Source organism: Anguilla anguilla, chromosome 5, assembly GCF_013347855.1.
Source record: "Anguilla anguilla isolate fAngAng1 chromosome 5, fAngAng1.pri, whole genome shotgun sequence".
Classification (NCBI taxonomy): domain Eukaryota; kingdom Metazoa; phylum Chordata; class Actinopteri; order Anguilliformes; family Anguillidae; genus Anguilla; species Anguilla anguilla.
In genome coordinates this window covers 42,757,456-42,776,951 of record NC_049205.1, presented here as the reverse complement: position 1 = coordinate 42,776,951, position 19,496 = coordinate 42,757,456, and the positions used below count along the sequence as shown (strand labels likewise).

Genomic DNA, 19,496 nt, shown 5'->3' with positions numbered 1-19,496 from the left:
TCCGGGCCACTTCAGCGATGGGCGATTACCGCAATTGTACAGAGCGCCGAGGCGCCTTCGCAGATGGGGCGGCGCTGCTCGGCAGGTAAACGTGCGGGAAAAGAACAGGGACCATTCTCACATGGGAAAGGGGAGAGTGCAGAAAGAACGGGCTGTGCGCCGCCTGACGAGGCCGCGACCGAACAGCTCATTATACGCAGGCTCTGCTGGGGTCAACCTGACCCCTCAAGGGCCAAATCTAGCCCGTTGAGTAAGGAGCTTTCTCAGGGGAAAAGCCAAAGAGCTCAGCTAGGCCGCCAGCTGTTAACGCAACACACTGCTGGCACAACGGCTATTATAACCCTAGAAATTCCGTTTGCAATTCCGAAGGGGTCAGGGGCCAGTGGTGCTCTGGGGAGGGCTCAAACAATGAAACACTGCCCTAGTTATCACAACACGGTCCCTGCTGACATCTAATGTCCTTATAATGCTGTGTTTACACATTCACCACACATGAACACTGTTTCAGCATTAACAGAACATTGTGTGTCACATTTCTGCTGTCCGATTTGGGACTGTATATGTAAATAGCCAGATGGCTACTGAACCACTCGACTCAACAACTGATACTGATCTCGACCTAACTGGATCATTGTTTCTGACATATTCATATGTCTGTCATGAGAAATCTCTATCACAAGGCTGAACCTAACTAAGTGCTCCATCCTGCACTTATCTTCTAGTATAGCAGTGGCCAGTACGAGTGACAGGTGCATGAGTTTAATTTCTTTTTTGATAAAGTTCCTCGATTTTGTCCGAAGCACCACATCAGCTACCTGGAGCAGCTGTTCCTGCCAGTGAATTCAGTAGAGCGCGCGCAGAGCCTCTCTACAGACCGAGTAAAAAATAGGCTACTTGACATGCCGAGAGCCCACAGTACTGTCAGCGACCAGCGAATGCCAAAGCGCAGGGTTACTACTCTATGAGCTACGAGCTGCCAGCTAAATCAGAATGCTTTACCACATTAACAGTAAAATCAGACCAGTTGTGTTTAAGAAACACACATCACACACATCGGAAGCACTGGAAGAAAAGTCACTTGAATGCCACAGTGCCGGAGTCAAGTGAAGGTGCTTAAGTTGCCGCCAGTCACTTTCCCTACCCTGCCCACGTTGTCAATACAAAAAAATGTAAGACACGAGAGGAGATAAACAGCACGTAGCACAGCTGGTAACGCGCCACATATCGAGCCTGCATTCGCATTCCTCCGCTGTTACCAGCTCTGAAGAGTGACAGTACGGGGCTCATACAGTGAGCTCGCACAACCGCTCGCATTCTACAGTCAGCAGCACAGACAAAACAGAAACACGAGGCGCTGGGCATCTGAACCAGCCTGCCAGAGTAATACATTATACACTAACGTCATACACTAACATAGTACACTAACGGCACACACTAACATAGTACACTAACATCACACACTGACATAGTACACTAACATCACACACTAGCATTACACACTAACATTCTCAGACTCCCACCGCAGCCTCTAACCCCTCCTCTCAACCTTAGTGCCACATCCCCCAGCTCTCACAGCGCCGTACCTCCAAAGTGAACTTTCTTCCTGGACCTGGGAGCCTCTTCCATTTGCTCCTGCTTGTTGTCTCCCGCCGCGCAGTTGACGGCGGTGTCGCAGGCGGCCGGAGGCTCCATTTCCGCCGAGGCGAAAAAAGGCGCCGGAGAGCGCCGCCTTCCCTCGCCCCTCCCCCCCTCTTCCTCGGACCGCGGCGCCCGCCTAAACGCGGCCGGAAAGTTTGGAGCGCGCCAGAAGCGGCGAGCAAGCGGCCATAGCACGCGCTGCGGAAAGGCGAGCGAGTCGGCTGGTCTGAGCTGAGCGGAATCCTGTTCAGGCTCTCTCCTTAGCGCCGTGAGAGAGGGAAAAAAAAAAAGTACAAAAAAGTGGGAGAAAAAAAAAACCTATATCATGCCAAGGCCCACTCCATAGCAACCGGGTTGTACAGTGTAGAGGATGTTTCCATGGAAATGCATCAATCAGGAACGTCCATGAGTGTTGCACTGAAGGGTTTCTGAGAGAGCGGAGCAATTACGCATGCTATAATCGACCAACGGGGAGGAAGAAAATGTCATCTTGGTGATCATGACCACCACATTGCTAATTCTTACGGGTTTGCTATTTTAGGTGGCTCTGGATTTATTTATTTTTTTAAAAGGGACATCTCCGTTCATCCTTATAGCTCCCTTTCTATCTCTGCTGTTTCCACTGTTCTATGTTTTGATTCAATGTGTTAGGTGGCATGTGAGTGAGACTGGATATGACGTCCTAGTGTGCAGAGAGAAAAAAAACACAGTGCTGTCCTCAATTAATACATATCATTGGTCATACAGTGTGCATCTTGCTATAACTGCCCATTATTGTTATTACTTGTAATGTTGTATACATCTGTGCAAATTTAGCGAAAATGTGTTTTCACTTCTGTTACTGAAAATGATATACAGTGAATGTAGTCAAGATATGATTTTTTTTCTGTCAACTTAGTCATCATAGAGTTATACATGAATACATCCGTGTGCATGCATATGTGTATGTAGGAGGTTGTCTGCGCAGCGTGTGTGTGCTTGTGCAAATGCATATGCAAATAAATGTGCATGTGTGATCGTGCAATGTGCGCATGTTTGTGTATATATGTGCATGTTTTTGTGTTTGTGCACATGTATTTGTGCGCATGTATTAGTGAAGAGGTGCGAGTTTGTGCAGAATGTGTGCATGTTACTTTGTGCAGTGTACATGTGTGAGTGTGTGTGTTTGTGTGTGTAAGAGCGAGAAAGAGAGAGAGTGAGTGAGAGAGACCGTTTCCAACTGAAGCAGCAGGGAGAGAGAGTGCAAAGCACTGCATGTCTCCTCCCACACAGCCCCTTTGAGCCAAAAACCAGTTCACATTTCACACAACTTTCCCTGTTTCCAGGAATGACTCTCAAATCCCCAAAAACACACACACACACACATACGCGCGCACACACACACACACATACACACACGCACACACACACACACGCAGGCACGCACACACACACACGCATGCACACCCACGCAGCATAAATCTGACACACTGCACTGCTGCCAACACATAAAAAGGGTCCAACTGGGAATACTGTGCGTGTGTGTGTGTATTTGTGTGTGTGACTGCGAAAGAACACGTGTGCGCATGTGCATGTGTTTGTGTGTGTGCAGGAGACAGCGCTGACTGGAGAAGCTGCATGGAGTGGCCACCCACAGATGGGCAAGAAGGTGCAGGGTTGTGTGCCACCCACAGAGGGGTCAGCACTCCTCAGGGAAGAGAGGCCTGGAGGGAGGCCAGACCCCTGAGCCTGTAGGGAGACCACACCCCCTGAGCCAGAGGATAGACCACACCCCCTGAGCCTGTAGGGAGACCACACCCCCTGAGCCTGTAGATAGACCACACCCCCTGAACCTGTAGATAGACCACACCCCCTGAACCTGTAGATAGACCACACCCCCTGAGCCAGAAGATAGACCACACCCCCTGAACCTGTAGATAGACCACATCCCCTGAGCCTGTAGGTAGACCACACCCCCTGAGGCTAGAAGCTATGCCACCTGCAGCTCTCTTACTCTCTTTTCCTTTTCTTTTCCTGACAAAAAACCTGACATTCTCACATGTATGTGGCACTGCTTCAATGTCTGAACAGAACGGAAATGTTGCTGGAACACTGTGAGGCGCAGTCAAGCCTGCCTCACAGCTGTCACAAGAGCTAGAGGCACACGGCCATCCACAGAACACACACATGCGCACACATACACACACATGCACACACGCACACACACACACACACACACATACACACAGGAGGTAGCTCAATGTGTCCGCAAGCGGGCTTTAACAAACAAAAACAAAAAAAGACCTGGCACAACTCGCCTTCTCAGCAAATCAGACGCGGCCGTCCACGACCCCCGTAATTCAATTGAGCCGCGGATGGATTAACTCTCGCTGCGGCGCGTCAATTAGCCGCACTCTGCGCAGGCCGGAGGTCACGGGGAGGAGGAGCCCCGAGGCGTGGAGAGCGCCACCGACACCAGCGACACCCCTCCGCTCGGACGCTGCCAGCTCCTCGGGGATGGGCTGACTCACCGCCGCGCACAGCCTGCCAACCAAATGCGTCTCCGATCCCGGGGAACAGGGGCTCGGGCTCCGGCTGGCCGGCGGGAGGGCTAACCGCGCGGTACGCGGAACAGCGCGCTCGGGGCGCCGGTGGCCAACGGAAATATTCCGGCCCCTGTCGATATCTCATTTGCTTCTCGCGCCAGGGATTCTGGGCGATTCTGAAGCAAAAGGAGAAGGAGAGGATGAAATGTTCCTTTGCTCCGGCTAGTTTCTCACAGCCTGCCGATTGTTACGCCAGTCTGAGGCTGCCCCAAGTTTCACAGGCACACGGGGTGGGGGGGTTTTGCAATGTGCAAGATGTCTGTATGCTCTCATATCAAATTTCAGGGAACAAAAACAAAAGCTTTCATTAAATTTCAAATGAAATTATTCAATTTCATTGGTTACTTTGAATTGTGATGTAACACTTGAAACAGCTGACTTTAATCATTCGGCTAGGCAGCGCTATTTAGGCATCGAAGCGCGCTGAAGTAGACGGCAAAAGCCCCCGTCGTTCCTCGTCGCCGTTCGTATTCAGTGAACACGTCCCGCATGTTGATGCAGCGGTGACTGCTGATGCATTTGCAGGATTTCCTCTGTGTTTCGGTTGTCGCGCTCCTCTCCTCTCTGCCTCGTATTTGCAAACGAGAGGAGAAGGCAGTTAAATAGATCAGCCGGGTTTTGATAACAAGCGGTTTATTATACAAACTGATCAGAGGCATTTTCAAAGACAAGCGAGCAGCGTAATAATACTCCATTTGACTTCTGCCTGAGCAGCCTTAATTACATTCCCACTCTCAGACACCTGTTGCAACAGACATGCTTAATCACCGTTAGATTAGCCACATAATTTTTTACCCAGACAGCAGCGCTCTTGATGGTCACGGTGCGTCATTGTGTAAGAAGGCCATGACATCATCAGAACCTATTATGTCATTCTTCTCTGTCCGTCGATAAAGGAAGCTGCCAAGCTTAATTTCCAATCACATCCTGATTATCAGTCATATACTATGATAGATATAAAGGGAAGACTTCATACATTTTTGTATTGCATTACTCATTCAAGGATAAGCCATTCTTACTGGAGCAATTAAGATCAAGCTGTTTCCTTGAGGATGCAACAATATTCTGGGGCTCACACCCATTATCTTCAGAGCTTAGTGCTCTTAGGACCAACCCAGCTCATTGCATTTGAGCTGATTGCATCTGATCTGATCTGTGTCTCTTACTGGGATGGAACTGTACTTGACATTAATCGGTATATAAAGTGAAATAAGCATATTTTGCTTGTAGCACAGTATACCACACAATTATACAGAAATGATAGCTTGAATACCACAGTATTCTAGAATACTGTTGAAAAAAGTTTTCGTCAAGCACATCACAGTACATCAAAGGTGATATGGGATACGAATGTTTGTTTGCATGAAAGCAAGTCCTTTTGGTATAATGCTCAAGAATGACATGTGACTGTGTGCAGAGCTAACGTGAGGAGCCATCATGCTGGCAGTATTTTTTTTCCAATTAAATACTGGAGCGCTGGAGCTTTAGACAGCTGATATCACGGCGCGGTTCAGATCGACCGCGCGGTTCTAACTGCACGGGTTTTGCTCCGCTGAGTCTCAAGGTCTCGAGGTGTTGTGAAACGAGTGAACAGCGATGCGCTGAAGTAGAACGCGTTCCCGCGGACCGAAATAACAACGACAAGCAGAGCGCCGCCCAAGGCTTGTAGCGCACGTGCTCTGCGAGCGTGAACTGTGGAACGCTACTGGGACAGGACTGGTCGTCTGCGCTGGGGTCGGTTTCTGGGAGCGGCGCAGAATTGGGCGGCCGCGCCACCTGTTCTGAGGAGCCACACAGAGAGAGGGGCAGCGTGGGGAGCCGTGTGACCGAGTCACGGCCCGGAGCTTAATTGAATTAACAGCGCTCCATGGCCAGCGGACGCTTCAAATGAGCACAAGCTCATCAGAGCATGCAGGGAAACCACATTATACAGCCGTACAGAGCTACTGCACAGAGAACACACACAGAACACACAGAGAACACACACAGAATGCACAGAGAACAGATAAAGAACACACACAGAATGCACAGAGAACAGATAAAGAACACACACCGAATGCACAGAGAACAGAGAGAGAACACACACAGAACGCACAAAGAACAGATAGGACACACACAGAACACACACAGAACGCACAAAGAACAGATAGGACACACACAGAACACACAGAGAGCACACAAAGAACACAAACAGAACGCACAGAAAACAAGCACAGAACACACAGAGCATGCACACACAGCCACAGTCAGGTAAGGGACACCAGAGAATGAGTTCACCAAATTGAAAGAGGTGCAAAAAAATGCCAGCCCCAAAAACACACTGTTGGTCAGAGAGGAAAAGTAGGCACAGTGTACTACCATCTGATAGTCCACATAACGATTACTGCACTTCAGTAAATGAATGCACCGTCCAGCTGAGGAAAAAAACATGCTCAATGTTCAATCATCTGACAGACTTAATTCTACAAGTGGTTACATGCATGTGATAGGGAAGAAATGCACTCCTTTACAGTTACAAGTACTCTGTCAGAGTTGGGGTGATATGTTGAACATTGTGCTGTGAAGAAGGGCATCTGTTGGATTTTTATAGTCTATGGAGCCTTCCGGCACACAGAGTGAGATAGTCACCTGAGCCCCAGTCCTTTCTCTGGCCCAGATCCCAGTCCAGGGCAAGGACATGCTCAGACGGGGCTCAAATGTGTTCCAATTCTGGAGCAGTGCTCGTGGCAACAAACCGAAACAATGGCCCCACTGGGACTGATTCTATGCGGTCTGGGTTAGACATCTGACCACAAAGGTCTCATCATTGTTCGATTTCCGATTGACATTTGAGGCCAAAGCAAACTGTGCTGCATCAGTGTCACTCTCACACAATGGTCTCTAGCCTTGAGATATTTAATTTCACATTGCAAAATCAGAGACAAAGGGGTTTCATTAAGCCTGTCTATCATACCATTGTGCTTAACATCCCTAAAACAAATACTCTATATATACCAATCAACTGTAAATGCTGTGCCTTCAGAAGAAAAAGCTGTAAAGATGTAATTGTGATTGGTTTGAGCATTGTTGTTGTCTTCCAACACTGGCACACTATAATTTACAATAATAATAATAATAATAATAATAATAACAAATATAGCCACATGTGGCAATTAACGGGGTCCAAGCAGTATGGGGCAATAGTGCAATATAAATAAATGAAAGAAAACCATGTGTGAAACTGTATCCCAAACCAGGAATAAATGTTCCAAACAGGTTGCCTGGGGAGCTCAGCAAATTCGGTAGCAATCGTTCAATCTCAAGCTAAGTTATTAGTTAAATGTCACAGGCCACACCCACTGGAAGTGATTTGCTTGGTATTTTGAATAATACTTGGCCCCATAGCATGTGTAAACAATTTCATGACATTCAGTCCGCCCAATTATGAGATATAAAATTTTGGCATTTGTAGCACCACCTATGGGTGTAGGTTCGACTGCTGTTCTATACATTTTTATCTAACAGCCCTGCAGCATGTGTAAGTTTCATAACAATCCAGCAAAGTTATGAGCTATGCTTCTTTTCAACCTCATTAGCTAATATCTTTAAACTAATATAAAACATTGATGAAGAGGAATTCAAGAGCTTGGTCCATATTTGCTTCTGGCAAAGGTTGGTGGAAATTGGTCTAACTATGTAGGAGGAGTAGGAAAGATGTGTTTTTCAAAAAAATCAAAATGGCAGGAACATTTTGCAGGTGGAGCTTGGCATCCACTATGCATGCCAGAATCTGTGTACCGAATTTGGTCTAAATTGGAGATATGGTGTAGGAGATATAGCCGTTTGAAGTTTTGATCATGAATTATATCTGGCCAACTGGTAAAAATATTTTTTGTATCTCAGTTTGCACATCATATCTGTTATTGGAGAAAATTTCATGTCGCTAGCATTTACCATCTCACGGGAATTTGTGAAAAGCTGAAGGAAGAACCTGAAGAATAAAAATGATAAACCAGCACAAAAGCAAAAGGGTTCCAGTCCTACAGGCTTGGACCCCAATAATAACAACTATTGATGTCTATCTGCACTATTGATAGTTTTATTGATTTTTAACACATTTAATCTGATACCTGAGCAGTTGCTGACACCTGTGGCGTATGCGCTTCCTGCGGCTGCAACGCAGACAGCACTGCATGTATCTGCGCCCCATGGGGTAGATAGAGGGCTCCATGGGGGCGGAGCTCCGGAACCGGCTACAGAATGCGCTCCATTAAACCAGCTTAGCAGCCACTGTAATAATTACATCAAGTGCTGTGGAATCACAGGCCATCGGATCCCACTGCAGAGTGTCTGCGTACTGTCAGCGCTCCTCATCGTCATACATAACTCTGCGTTCTCACGCAATCTGGCTAAGATGAGCTTAAAGCAGCCGAGACCGCCTTCTGAACTGGCAGTGAGCTGGCAGGCTACAGAGGGCTAGTCCACAGCTTCGCTGTTCGAGTGAGATCGGCTGTAAAACAGATCGTTTCCAGAAAAGCAAAACGCAATAAAGCAACAAAAGGAAATCATGATAAAAAAAGTTAAATGACACCTAGAGAGAAGAATAAAAAGAAACCGGGTGTTTTATAGATAGGGTCACCAGTTTCTCTCCACAATGTGACCTGCAAGGATTTAAACTTGTATTTCAGTCAAGTGACTAATCATACAATTGAAGTTTATGATTAGGACATTTAGAAAAACAATTAGTTGATCCATTATGGAGAGAGTCCAGAAGGAAATTGAACATGGATAGAAGTTTAAATGCTGCAAAATCATGTCTCTGAGCCAGTGGTCCTCACTCCTGGTCCTGGAGAGCTGCAGGGTTGTTACTCTGCAGCTGTTGTTACTCAGCACTCCAGCAGCACAGCAAGTGAACAGTTAAAGCAGTTGATTACACAGTTAATTCAGGTCACCTGGTTTCTTGGGTCTGAATCGGTCACTGATCTTAAGGAAAAAACAAGAACCTGCAGACTCTGTGGCTCTCCAGGACCAAGATTGAGCATCACTGCAGTAAAAATAAAAATGCACCCATTTAAAACAGGTTTTTGTTTTAGCCTAGAACTGATACGACACCTCATTCTTATTTAACTCTTTTGTGCTAGTTAAATATTATATAACTGCTCTCATTCTTTATTTGGGTACCTCCAACTGCTTCTAACAAACCTAACATGCCCCTGTACAACATCTAAAAATACTGTAGCGTCTCCACGGTAGTAGTCAAACTTAACATAACACATGAGTGTCGCTTGTAGACATCACAGTCAGTCATCGACTGTGCTTAATTAGTGCCAATTACTTTATCAACTTAGATGATTGAGGTGGTGCAAATGCGATAATTGTTTAAGAAGTGACTTGACAAGGAGGCAATTGCGACCTCTAGCTGGTGGAGGACTGAAGTACCATGCGAGAAAACAAGGGTAGACAAACTGGTAGTGCTATTTATAGAAAATGAGGAGTATAGTGAGGGCAGTTTTCATTGGTGAAGATAGAGGGACGAAGCTGACCTGGTGTTACCCCTCTCCTGCAGAGAGGAGATCAGGACATTTTGGAGTATATTTAGAGCCTCTGTCCACCACTGCAAAATTATGCGGTGCTATTAAATTAAACAAACACATCAGCAGTAGGAAATAATATCTATAATCTCATTACGATGATGTAGCTTCCCTTAGGCACCAATGGCTGAGACAGTAACACAGAGTCTGACCTGATCAAATAATTAATGCCCAGGTGCCTGAAATTCCCAGGTTAAATTTATGTTTATTAATTACATTTCTGCTGCTGACAAAGCTTTGTTTATTTATTCTTGACTTAACCAGCCCTACTGACATCTTGTTTTTAAAGAGGTACCGTTCCCTACCATGCAGTATCTGGCTCCAATGTGCACAACCTGGCGCTATGGAAAAACTGTACTTCCATGGCTTCAGAATGCTTTTCACCAGCCCGTGGAAAGTCAACAGGTGACAGTCACTTTGTCTGTATATTTCGACAGTCTATGGTCTAACTTCATGAAGAGGAAAAACAGGCTCCGACTCCCATTCACAAACTCAATGATGACCAGTGTGTGAATTGCTTGCTTACGCTGTGCTTATGCTTGACGTTCATGCCCTGCATTCAGTTGCCTGAAAGGCTGGTAGGAGCGGAACCCAGGACAGACTGCTGGTCCTTCACTGCGTCTCTCAGACATGTGATGTGGATAATTTATGCGCTCGCAGGAGGGGAAAGGAGCGCAGCGTGAGCGCCGGGCTCCTGTTTCCCTGCGATAAGGAGGAAGCTGAGAAGCAGACGGCCTCACTGATGCCCCTTCTGCCGCCCTGTATCACAAGAACACCCCTGAACGGAACAGCACTGGGGTGTGCAGAGATGGGATAGGCTGGATACGTGAGACAGCTCCGCCCCCACAGGGAGGTGAGGCGGGAAGAGGAGGCGATTAGGGCAGTGTCTGAATCAGCGCACTTGCCTACTACTCAGTATACTTGTGGAGTGCACTGGATGAGAAAGTCGTTAAGCAGGAAAATCTACATGTAGTATACTTCAAATCCAAGGATGATATACTTACATCCCTTACTTACATGTCCTCAAAGTATGTGCTGTCTAGTAAGCACACTACGCACTGCTTATTTTGTTTCCTATTTTTTAGAATAAAAAGGGCAGTATGTGAAAAATATCCTCTATATTACATAGACATAGACATTCCGCCCTTGCTGCCATGCTCACGAGTCGTCGTCGTTATTCAAGGAAAACGTCAGAGCCTAGTTTTTAAAGCGATGCTGCACATCACATTTATGGGACCAAAATAGTCATTGACTTCCTGAAAAGAATGCGCCGGAAATAAGTAAATCACCCTGAGATTACAAGTACACTACAATTAGAGAAAACTTAGTGTACTGAACAACTACACTCAATAGTGACTATACGGAAATGCACTGATTCAGACACGGCCACACTGTAATTCTGAGCTGGACTGTGGCTCAGTACCCGAGGAGAACTCTAGGGGGAGCCACTGTCGTTCTCTGCAGGTTCAGTGCTGCTTGCAGTGTGCTCACTTACGCGGCTTCTCCTCGTAGGGCTTGGTGGGGATCTCTTCCACGCAGTCTGCCGGGAACCAGCCCACATGCCCCCGGGAGCTACCTTCCCAGAACCCTCCTTCTCCTATGCTGAGAACTGAGAGAGAGAGAGAGAGAGAGGGGGTGGGGAGAGAGAGAGAGACAGCGATAGAGGGGGTGGGGAGAGAGAGAGAGAGAGAGCGAGGGGGGAGAGAGATGGGGGGAGGGGTGAGAGGGAGAGAGGGGGGAGAGAGAGAGAGAGAGAGAGAGTTAGACGGTTAACCCAGATCTTTTCCTTTTCTCCAAATTTGGAATGTACAATATATTTCTATTCCAGTCAAATCACTACAACCTCCTCCATCAATCTGGGTCTCCTCCACCCTCCTCCAAAAGCTTGTTCTGCCAAATGCTGCATTCTTCACACCCCAGTTCATTAGTTAAAATCTAATCATTTCTTATAAGTACAATCAAAATTTTTACAAAACAGTACTTTCATTTTTTAAAAACCACTAAAAACCACAAAATCTTTCAAAAATGTTCGTCAATATTTCCAAATGGTCCCCTGATCGTATTTCATGTTAATATTCCAAATGCATGATGTGTATTACAGTCTAATCACGAATAAAAATGAACTAAAAAAAGGTCTAGCCACCCCTTCCATGAGAAAACAAATCAACTGCATGGAAGTTTGAAATAACTGGGGCTTTGCTTGTGGCCAGGAGGCATAATCTGTGGTCCTTTCTCTTCACCATCTGGTGAGGAAGATCACACAGCCCTGAATGTGTCAAACAGAAGATCAGCTGACTCATGTGCAGCATGTCGAGCGCCATTTACTCAGCGTGAGGGCTACACTGCACACAGGCATCGCTGAACCTGCAGCTCCACACACACTGCTAATCTATAAATGTTTTTTTTTGTGTAGTTCATGCCACATACAGTACATCTATTGCATTTTTCTGCCGTTAAATGTGAAAGATTTTCTGATGTGGCCTGCGGAACAAGACATTACCATTTACGGTAATGTACACTGTGCAACAACACACGTAAGTATTTAGCATTTACTACACCACAGAACACATAATTTATATAGAATGGACGGCACATCTGGACACATTCGTATTTAGTTCACACTGCACATCAGAACACATAAGTATTTAGTATGGACTGTACAGCAGGTATTTAGTATGGACTGCACAACAGGACACAAATGTATTTAGTATGGACTGCACAACAAGGGACATAATTATTAGTATGGATTGTACAACTGGTATTTACTATGGAATGCATCACAGTACACATAAACATTTTGTGTTGCAATACACAACAGGACACAAAAAATTTTGTGTGGAGTGCACTGAGGACACATATCATTATAAGGGCCATATGAAATACAGGGTCATGTCCAAAACAGCTCATCAACTACTGTGTCCTCAAAATATGTACCGTCTATTAAACATACTGCCTGCTGCTTAGCACATATTTTTTAGAACGCAATGGGCAGCATGCAAAAACAATCCTCCATACTATTTTTCTTCATACTATTTTCCAATGGTACTGCAAAATTGTAGTAAAAAGGCCCCACCTCTTCCTCTCTTATTTATGGGACCCAAATATGGCTCTACCTGTTTCTCTCAGTGGTACCTTAAGTATGGTTTTATGCCCTGAAAAGTGTGCTCCCAGATACACTCATCGAAACCCTCAGAAATAAGTATACCACCTGGGGATTTTAAGTACACTAAATTTTGAGAAAATTCTGCCAACTTTACAACTTTCTCATCCAGTGTACTCAACTTACTTATATACTCAATAGTAGCCAAGTAAGCTGTTTCGGACATGGCCCAGGTAACATCAGTCTCCGGGCCCTGAGGTGCTGGAGGGCTCACCTTTCACCCTGTCATTCTTGTACAGGTTGATCTCTCCCTCTCCCTGCGGCTGGTAGGACCGGACCACCACAAAGTGTCTCCCAGGGACGGCGCTGTACAGCTTGCGCTTGGAGCCCTGGAAGTCCAGCGCCGAGTGGGCCTCGCGGTTGGCACTGGGACTGCAGGGAAAGCAGAGGAAGGGGGAAGCTGGTGAGGCCAGGAGGCAGGCACGAAAAGCTCCATTTAAAACACGTGGGGTGGGAGACAGCGGAGATTAAGACAACAAAAAAAACGTCAAGCTAATGAGGATAATTAGCTTATCGTTTTCAACTGTCAGAAATATTGACAGAATCCTGGAGTTAATCATGATGGAGTCCATGCAGGATAAGTGACTGTCTTGCTGTAAAACGAAGCGGATACAGTGAAAAGTAAACACAGAGCTCCCTCTGGTGGCAAAAGTGGTTATAAGACCCTATAATCCATCATCTGTACGCTAGGACAATATATCAGGGGTATCCAATATTTTTAGAAGAGGGCCAGTGTGGGTGCAGGTTTTTGTTTTAGCCTGGCACTATAACACCTGATTAAACTAATTAACTAATCACATTCTTCATTCAAGACCTTGATAATTAGAATCAGGTGTCCTAGCGCTGTGCTATAACAAAAACTTGCACTCACACCGGTCTTTTTTTGATAAGATTGGACACCCTTGCTATAAATAACTGTTAACAGAGAGAAGAAGTTCAAATTGTTAATGTCAATTGGAGCCAGATAAAGCTTTTGGAGTCAGACACACAATTTAAGGACAGATGGTATTCCCTAAAACCTGTTCTGGAGTCTTACAGATAAGGTTACATGAAGGTTACAGCAAAGCCAATCCTTCACTGTTTAGCCATGTCCACCATTTTGTGATTTTGAGTAAAGTCCTACACGACCCCATTATTATTATGAATCCCTATTAAAGTCCTCCAGGATGACCAGGTCCAACCAAGGTCCAGGAGTTGACATAATGCTATGATATGACAAATACTGCAGTCAACATCAGCTGGGACAGAACGGGGGATAAGAAGCAAATGTGGCAGTCCTGCCAAAACACCCCAGTGCAGACCCAGAGGCCACGCCCAGCTACTAGAGCTTTGAACCTACAGTGTTAAACCCCTAAAAATGAGCTAGCGATCCAGTTCCTTACTGTCTAGATTTCTGTGACTTCATGGGAGATGTGCTCTGCTTATCCTAAAATCTAAAGCATTTTCTATGAAGCACCTGGAGCATTATCTATGAAAACAATGAAAATTGTCCACTGGCAGTCCAAGAAAAACAACAAATGCGTAGTGCAATTCAAGCAAAGTCAGGCAAATTTCCCCTCCATAACATTTAGAAATGACAGCAGATATATTCACCATTGAGCTTTTTTGGTAACATTAATCTCAATAGCCATTCCACAACAAGGACTTCAGAAGGCTGCTGCACAGAAACTCAAGTAATGTTAATGGTGTGCTCATTTGGAAGGAAGGTGCTTCATGGTATATGAAGGAACACAGTAGTGAATGTGGTCAGCATAACTGAGGTCATCTGCAGTTATTCTGTAGCACTGTGACTGGGAAGTAGAGAACAGCTGTCAATGCAATGCACAGGTCCTTACAGACATTCCGGTGAATATGCCCTACCACATTAATATGACGGAATTAATTAAATCAACAGAAATTGCAGTCGAAGCAGTTTATCCTTTATCTTTTCCACAGTACAGACACACAGCACGTAGACTGGAGGGATGCAGGTTTGAATCCGGTGTGGGGCTCGTACTGAAGGACACAAAGCTACATAAATGGCACGCGGAGCGTGTGCACAATGCTGCTCGTAAGCAATGCATGAAATGCATAATGCAGCACAGGCGGGAGCATATGCTGATGACATAAATAATGAAACTCGTGGGCTGTCAGATGGCTGGTCCCGTTAAAGCACAGATTTACCAAAGCCTTCCCGGTAAAACGCTCCACGGCCTGGCATCAAACCCGAACTGTGTCTAAAGCAGGACTGCCCAACCAATCGTCCTCTAGGTTTTCACTCCAACTCTAACAAAGCACACCTAATTCAGCAGCTAGAGATATCATAGAGCAGCTAATTAGTGAATCAGACATGCCAAATTAAGGTTGAAAAGAAAACCTACAGGACAGTAAATCTCCAGGAACAGAGTTGATGATTACTGCCTTCCATTCAAATCCAAGTGTACCCTCCATTTACCCTCAGTGCTACTGTTTCCCGTTCCATGCACCTCTGTAGCGGCTCCAGAGCTCTGCTTTTTCCCATTGCCAGCTATGGTCAGCAGCCCCACGGGCTGGCTGCAGTCGGCTGCATCAGGGCTGCCCCTGTCTCCTCTAGTTAACCGGCTGCTTGTACATAGCTGCGTGCGCCTCTCACCCAATGGGAGCGCAGCCCAGCTGGCTGACCGAAGAGCAGACACGCCGCAGTGTGAAGGCGAAAGGCGTCGAAAGGTGTCGCCGCGACGGAAGGGGTCTACAAGTGTGACCGGGAAATCCAAATTGGGAGTCTAGAGACAGACAGTCAACAGCATCCTACCACAGCCGCGCTTATGACTGCTGCATAATCTTAGCTCCGCGTTCTTTTTTTGACCAAAACTGTGGGCCGTCTTATTTACGTAAAAGAACAGAGAGAAACAAACCCTGGAACCACGCTGGAAAATTGAGCTCAAAGCATAAGACGTTGGCTGCGACGGCGCTATGAATAACACCACCATATGCCTATTTTTAATCCGGAGAGTCAGAGGTAGAGGCAAGAACACAGCAGATTAATCACCTTTGGGCTCCAATTATATCAGCCGCAAATAAATCTGTCGGCAGATTCTCGGCGCATTCCGGCTACGATGTGCAATTTATGGGATGCGTAATTTATTAGTAATTAGCCACCCTTTTGTGATCTGTGGTAAGCACCAGTTCATGTCAGTTGCCCTTCCCCTCAATAATCCCAGCTAGAGCTGCCTGATGTAAACCCCAAGACTCACTTGCAAAAGAGATATCAATCTCAATGTGACTACCCTGGTTAAATAAAGGTTAAATGGAGAAACATTTTTTCAAAAATAGAGTCACTCTGTGGATGTGAATGTAATAGATGGAATGTCGATGAGTACGTATGGGGGAAAAGATGGTGTGAGGTTGTGAATGGAGGAAGCAGTTTCCTTCCCCCACCCGCGCCTGCAACGGGCTTCTGTGAGTCAGTCTCAGCGCCGGCTTTCTTAATGGCCTGGATGACAGGAGCGGAACCCAGACTGTTCATAGATCAGGACGTAAACAGAACCGCAAACATTCAGCTATAATATCTTCCATATGTGGTTCTGGGACGATCCGGTATGATGTAATAACAACAATAATAATAAAATTAATAATGATATTAATAATTTTTCAGAATGTTTGAGAAAATTCTGAAACACACACCTACAGCACAGAGCGTATGACTAGTCAACCGATGTATGATAACAGCCATAGCAACCGCTTCAGTAACTAGGGACACTGTCCCATTTTAACACACTTTCCCTTGGCATTTAAATACATTTGAGTTGGATCATCGCTGGCTGGGTAGAACGGGCTAAAATGGTGGCCAATTAAAACTGCGCACAAGAAGGGAGGGTGATTTCACAGGAGACATATGTGCATAGCCCAGCACGCAGACTGACAGCACAGGGCAGGGCCAAGGCCAAGGCGAGGGGGAGGGGAATCTATCAGATGGGTGGGAGTCATTTATCTGGGATTTTCCTGCTCAGACAGAGAGGGACTGAGCCGTGGTAAGGGGGTTGGGCTTCATTACATCTCTTTGTTTTGTTTTTCTGCAGTAAACACTATGACCGAGGAGGCCCAATTACTGAACCCTTTTTTTCTTGATCTCCTGAGATTCACTTATACACACATATCCACACACACATCTACAAATATGTAAGCACACGCAAATACACACACCCACACCCACGCACGCACGCACGCACGCACGCACGCACGCACGCACAGATATACACACATACACACGCACACACACACACACAAACACAGCTCACACTGTACCAGAGCCATGCACAGAGCAATCTGGACCAATCAAGACCACCAACTCATTGTGGTCCCTGCCCCCCTGATCGCTCTTCCTAATCCCAGCAGCAGACCCAGTGCTGCAGACACTAAGCAGCATCTACAGCCTTAAACCATCCATTGCATCCATCATTTCTACATGCACAAGCTAGCACCTGCTTACAGGAACAGCACTGAGCTCCCATTACATGTGGGCCTGAAACTACTCAGCACAGTGTAAACTGATACCCAGCAGGCACAACACATCACACACGTGTGTATACACACACACACACATGCATGCACACACATACGCACACACACGTATGGACACGTACACGCACATGCGTATGCACACACATACGCAAACACAAACATACACACACACACACACACGTGAGCACTCACACACTCACACACACTTGCCCCATCCCCACATCCACTGCTGCCCAGCACGGGTGCATGATCATACCGAGCAGCAGCAGGGTGGGGGGGGCATGGGAGAGCTCAGGGATGTCCAGCGCTCTGCCCTGGGGACTCGGCTGGATCATTAAAGTCGCGTCGATTGCGTAATGAGATCTCCAGAAGGAAAGGAGATTAGGGACCAGGCGTACAGCACAGAGCGCCCCGTCAGGGGTCCGGGTGGCGGGCCACCTCGTGCGCACGCTGTTCCTTTTGATGAAGCGACCTGTGGCCTAACCCCTCTAAACGCCACAGGGGAGGAGAGAGGAGACAGTGTTCTGTGACTCTGGGAACAGAGGCAGCGGGAAACATGAAAGCTTGTGGAATTCAGCCCAAGATGTGACAAAAATGAGGGGGGGGGCAGACCTGACGGTCAAGAAAAACAAGCAACAAAATGCCCACTACAGACTTTGTGTTCTTTACAATGTCCATTTCACACTTAAACACTAATAGTGTGCCAATAAACTCACTCTACAGAGGCAACGCAAACTACAGTGTACCACAAACCATAACTAAAGCAAAAGTATATTAAATTGCCAATTAGTAACCCAAACTGTACACAGATACACTATGACACAACCAGCACAGCTCACACCGTGCCATAGTGTATCTGTGCATAATTAGTAACCCAAGTTGTACACAGATACACTATGGAACAGCCAACACAGTTCACACTGTTCCATATTGTATGTCTGTGTGTAATTAGTAACCCAGACTGTACACAGATACACTATGGCACAGCCTGCACAGTTTACACTGTGCCATAGTGTATCTGTGCATAATTAGTAACCCAGGTTGTTGGAACAGCCAGAACAGCTCACACTGTGCCATACTGTATGTCTGTGTGTAATCAGTAACCCATGCACCACTGCGGACGCACACAGGCACAACCAGCACAGCTCACACTGTGCCATACTGTATGTCTGTGTGTAATCAGTAACCCATGCAGCACTGCGGACGCACACAGGCAGAGCACGGCCCTGACCTGACGTGGCGCTGGGGGGGCTGTCTCCGGGCCTCCTCCCCCAGCCGGTTGAGGGAGGGCGAGCGGCTGCGGGGCGCGCGGGAGCCCCTCCCCATGGTCTTCACTGTGCCATTGGGGTTGCTCTGCATCTGCTGGAGCAGGCGAGGGGAGAGGCTGCAGTGGGAAGAGACGGCCGAGGACCCGGCGGACGCGGCGGACGGGGCGGCCGGCGACCAGTCCGGCGGCGCGACGCTGGCGTTCAGGTTGTTGTCACTGTTGGAGCGCAGCAGCACCCGGGGCGCGGTGAGCGTGCTCTGGGGACCCCGACGCCGGCTGGAGTACGCCGGTGCCTCTCGAAAAGGCACTGGAGGTGAGAGGGGAGAGAGAGAGAAAGAAAAGGGGAATTCAGATGTCTCATTTGGATAAAGTAGTAGTAGTATAATGGGTAAGAGAGCTGGTCTTGTAACGTAAAGGTTGCAGGTTCGATTCCTGGGTAGGACACTGCCGTTGTACCCTTGAGCAAGGTGCATTGCTTCAGTATATATCCAGCAGTATGTAAAAGTTGTGTAAGTCGCTCTGGATAAGAGCATCTGCTAAATGCCTGTAATGTAATAAAGTGCATGGCTGTCCTGATGTGAGGAAATCCAGCCCCTTAGCTCATAGTACTGAAAACATTTGCAGAGGTGCTGTAAAGTGAAAGTGCTCAGTAACTCTTTGTCCCACATTAACAGACAGACAGAGGTCCTCGAAGGAAGGGATGAAAAGTTTTCTTTGCACCTCCTCCCATCCAAAGTACTGTACAATTTTGCAGCCACAGCTTTTCACGTGGCAGAAGCTCAAACTCTCTCCCACAA

At 46.8% G+C, this 19,496-nt stretch overlaps 1 protein-coding gene across 2 annotated transcripts in view; it reads right to left on the bottom strand.

The window, feature by feature from the left end:
• LOC118226851 (SH3 and multiple ankyrin repeat domains protein 3-like) overlaps positions 1–19,496 on the bottom strand; it is a 156,642-nt gene that overhangs the window by 42,263 nt on the left and 94,883 nt on the right. For both annotated transcript variants that reach the window (XM_035416809.1, XM_035416810.1), the window contains exons 11-13: positions 18,664–19,006; positions 13,168–13,325; positions 11,289–11,402 (exon numbers count right to left, since the gene is read on the bottom strand). In XM_035416809.1, the coding sequence (XP_035272700.1) occupies positions 11,289–11,402; positions 13,168–13,325; positions 18,664–19,006 (615 nt within the window). The remainder of the gene's footprint in view (positions 1–11,288; positions 11,403–13,167; positions 13,326–18,663; positions 19,007–19,496) is intronic.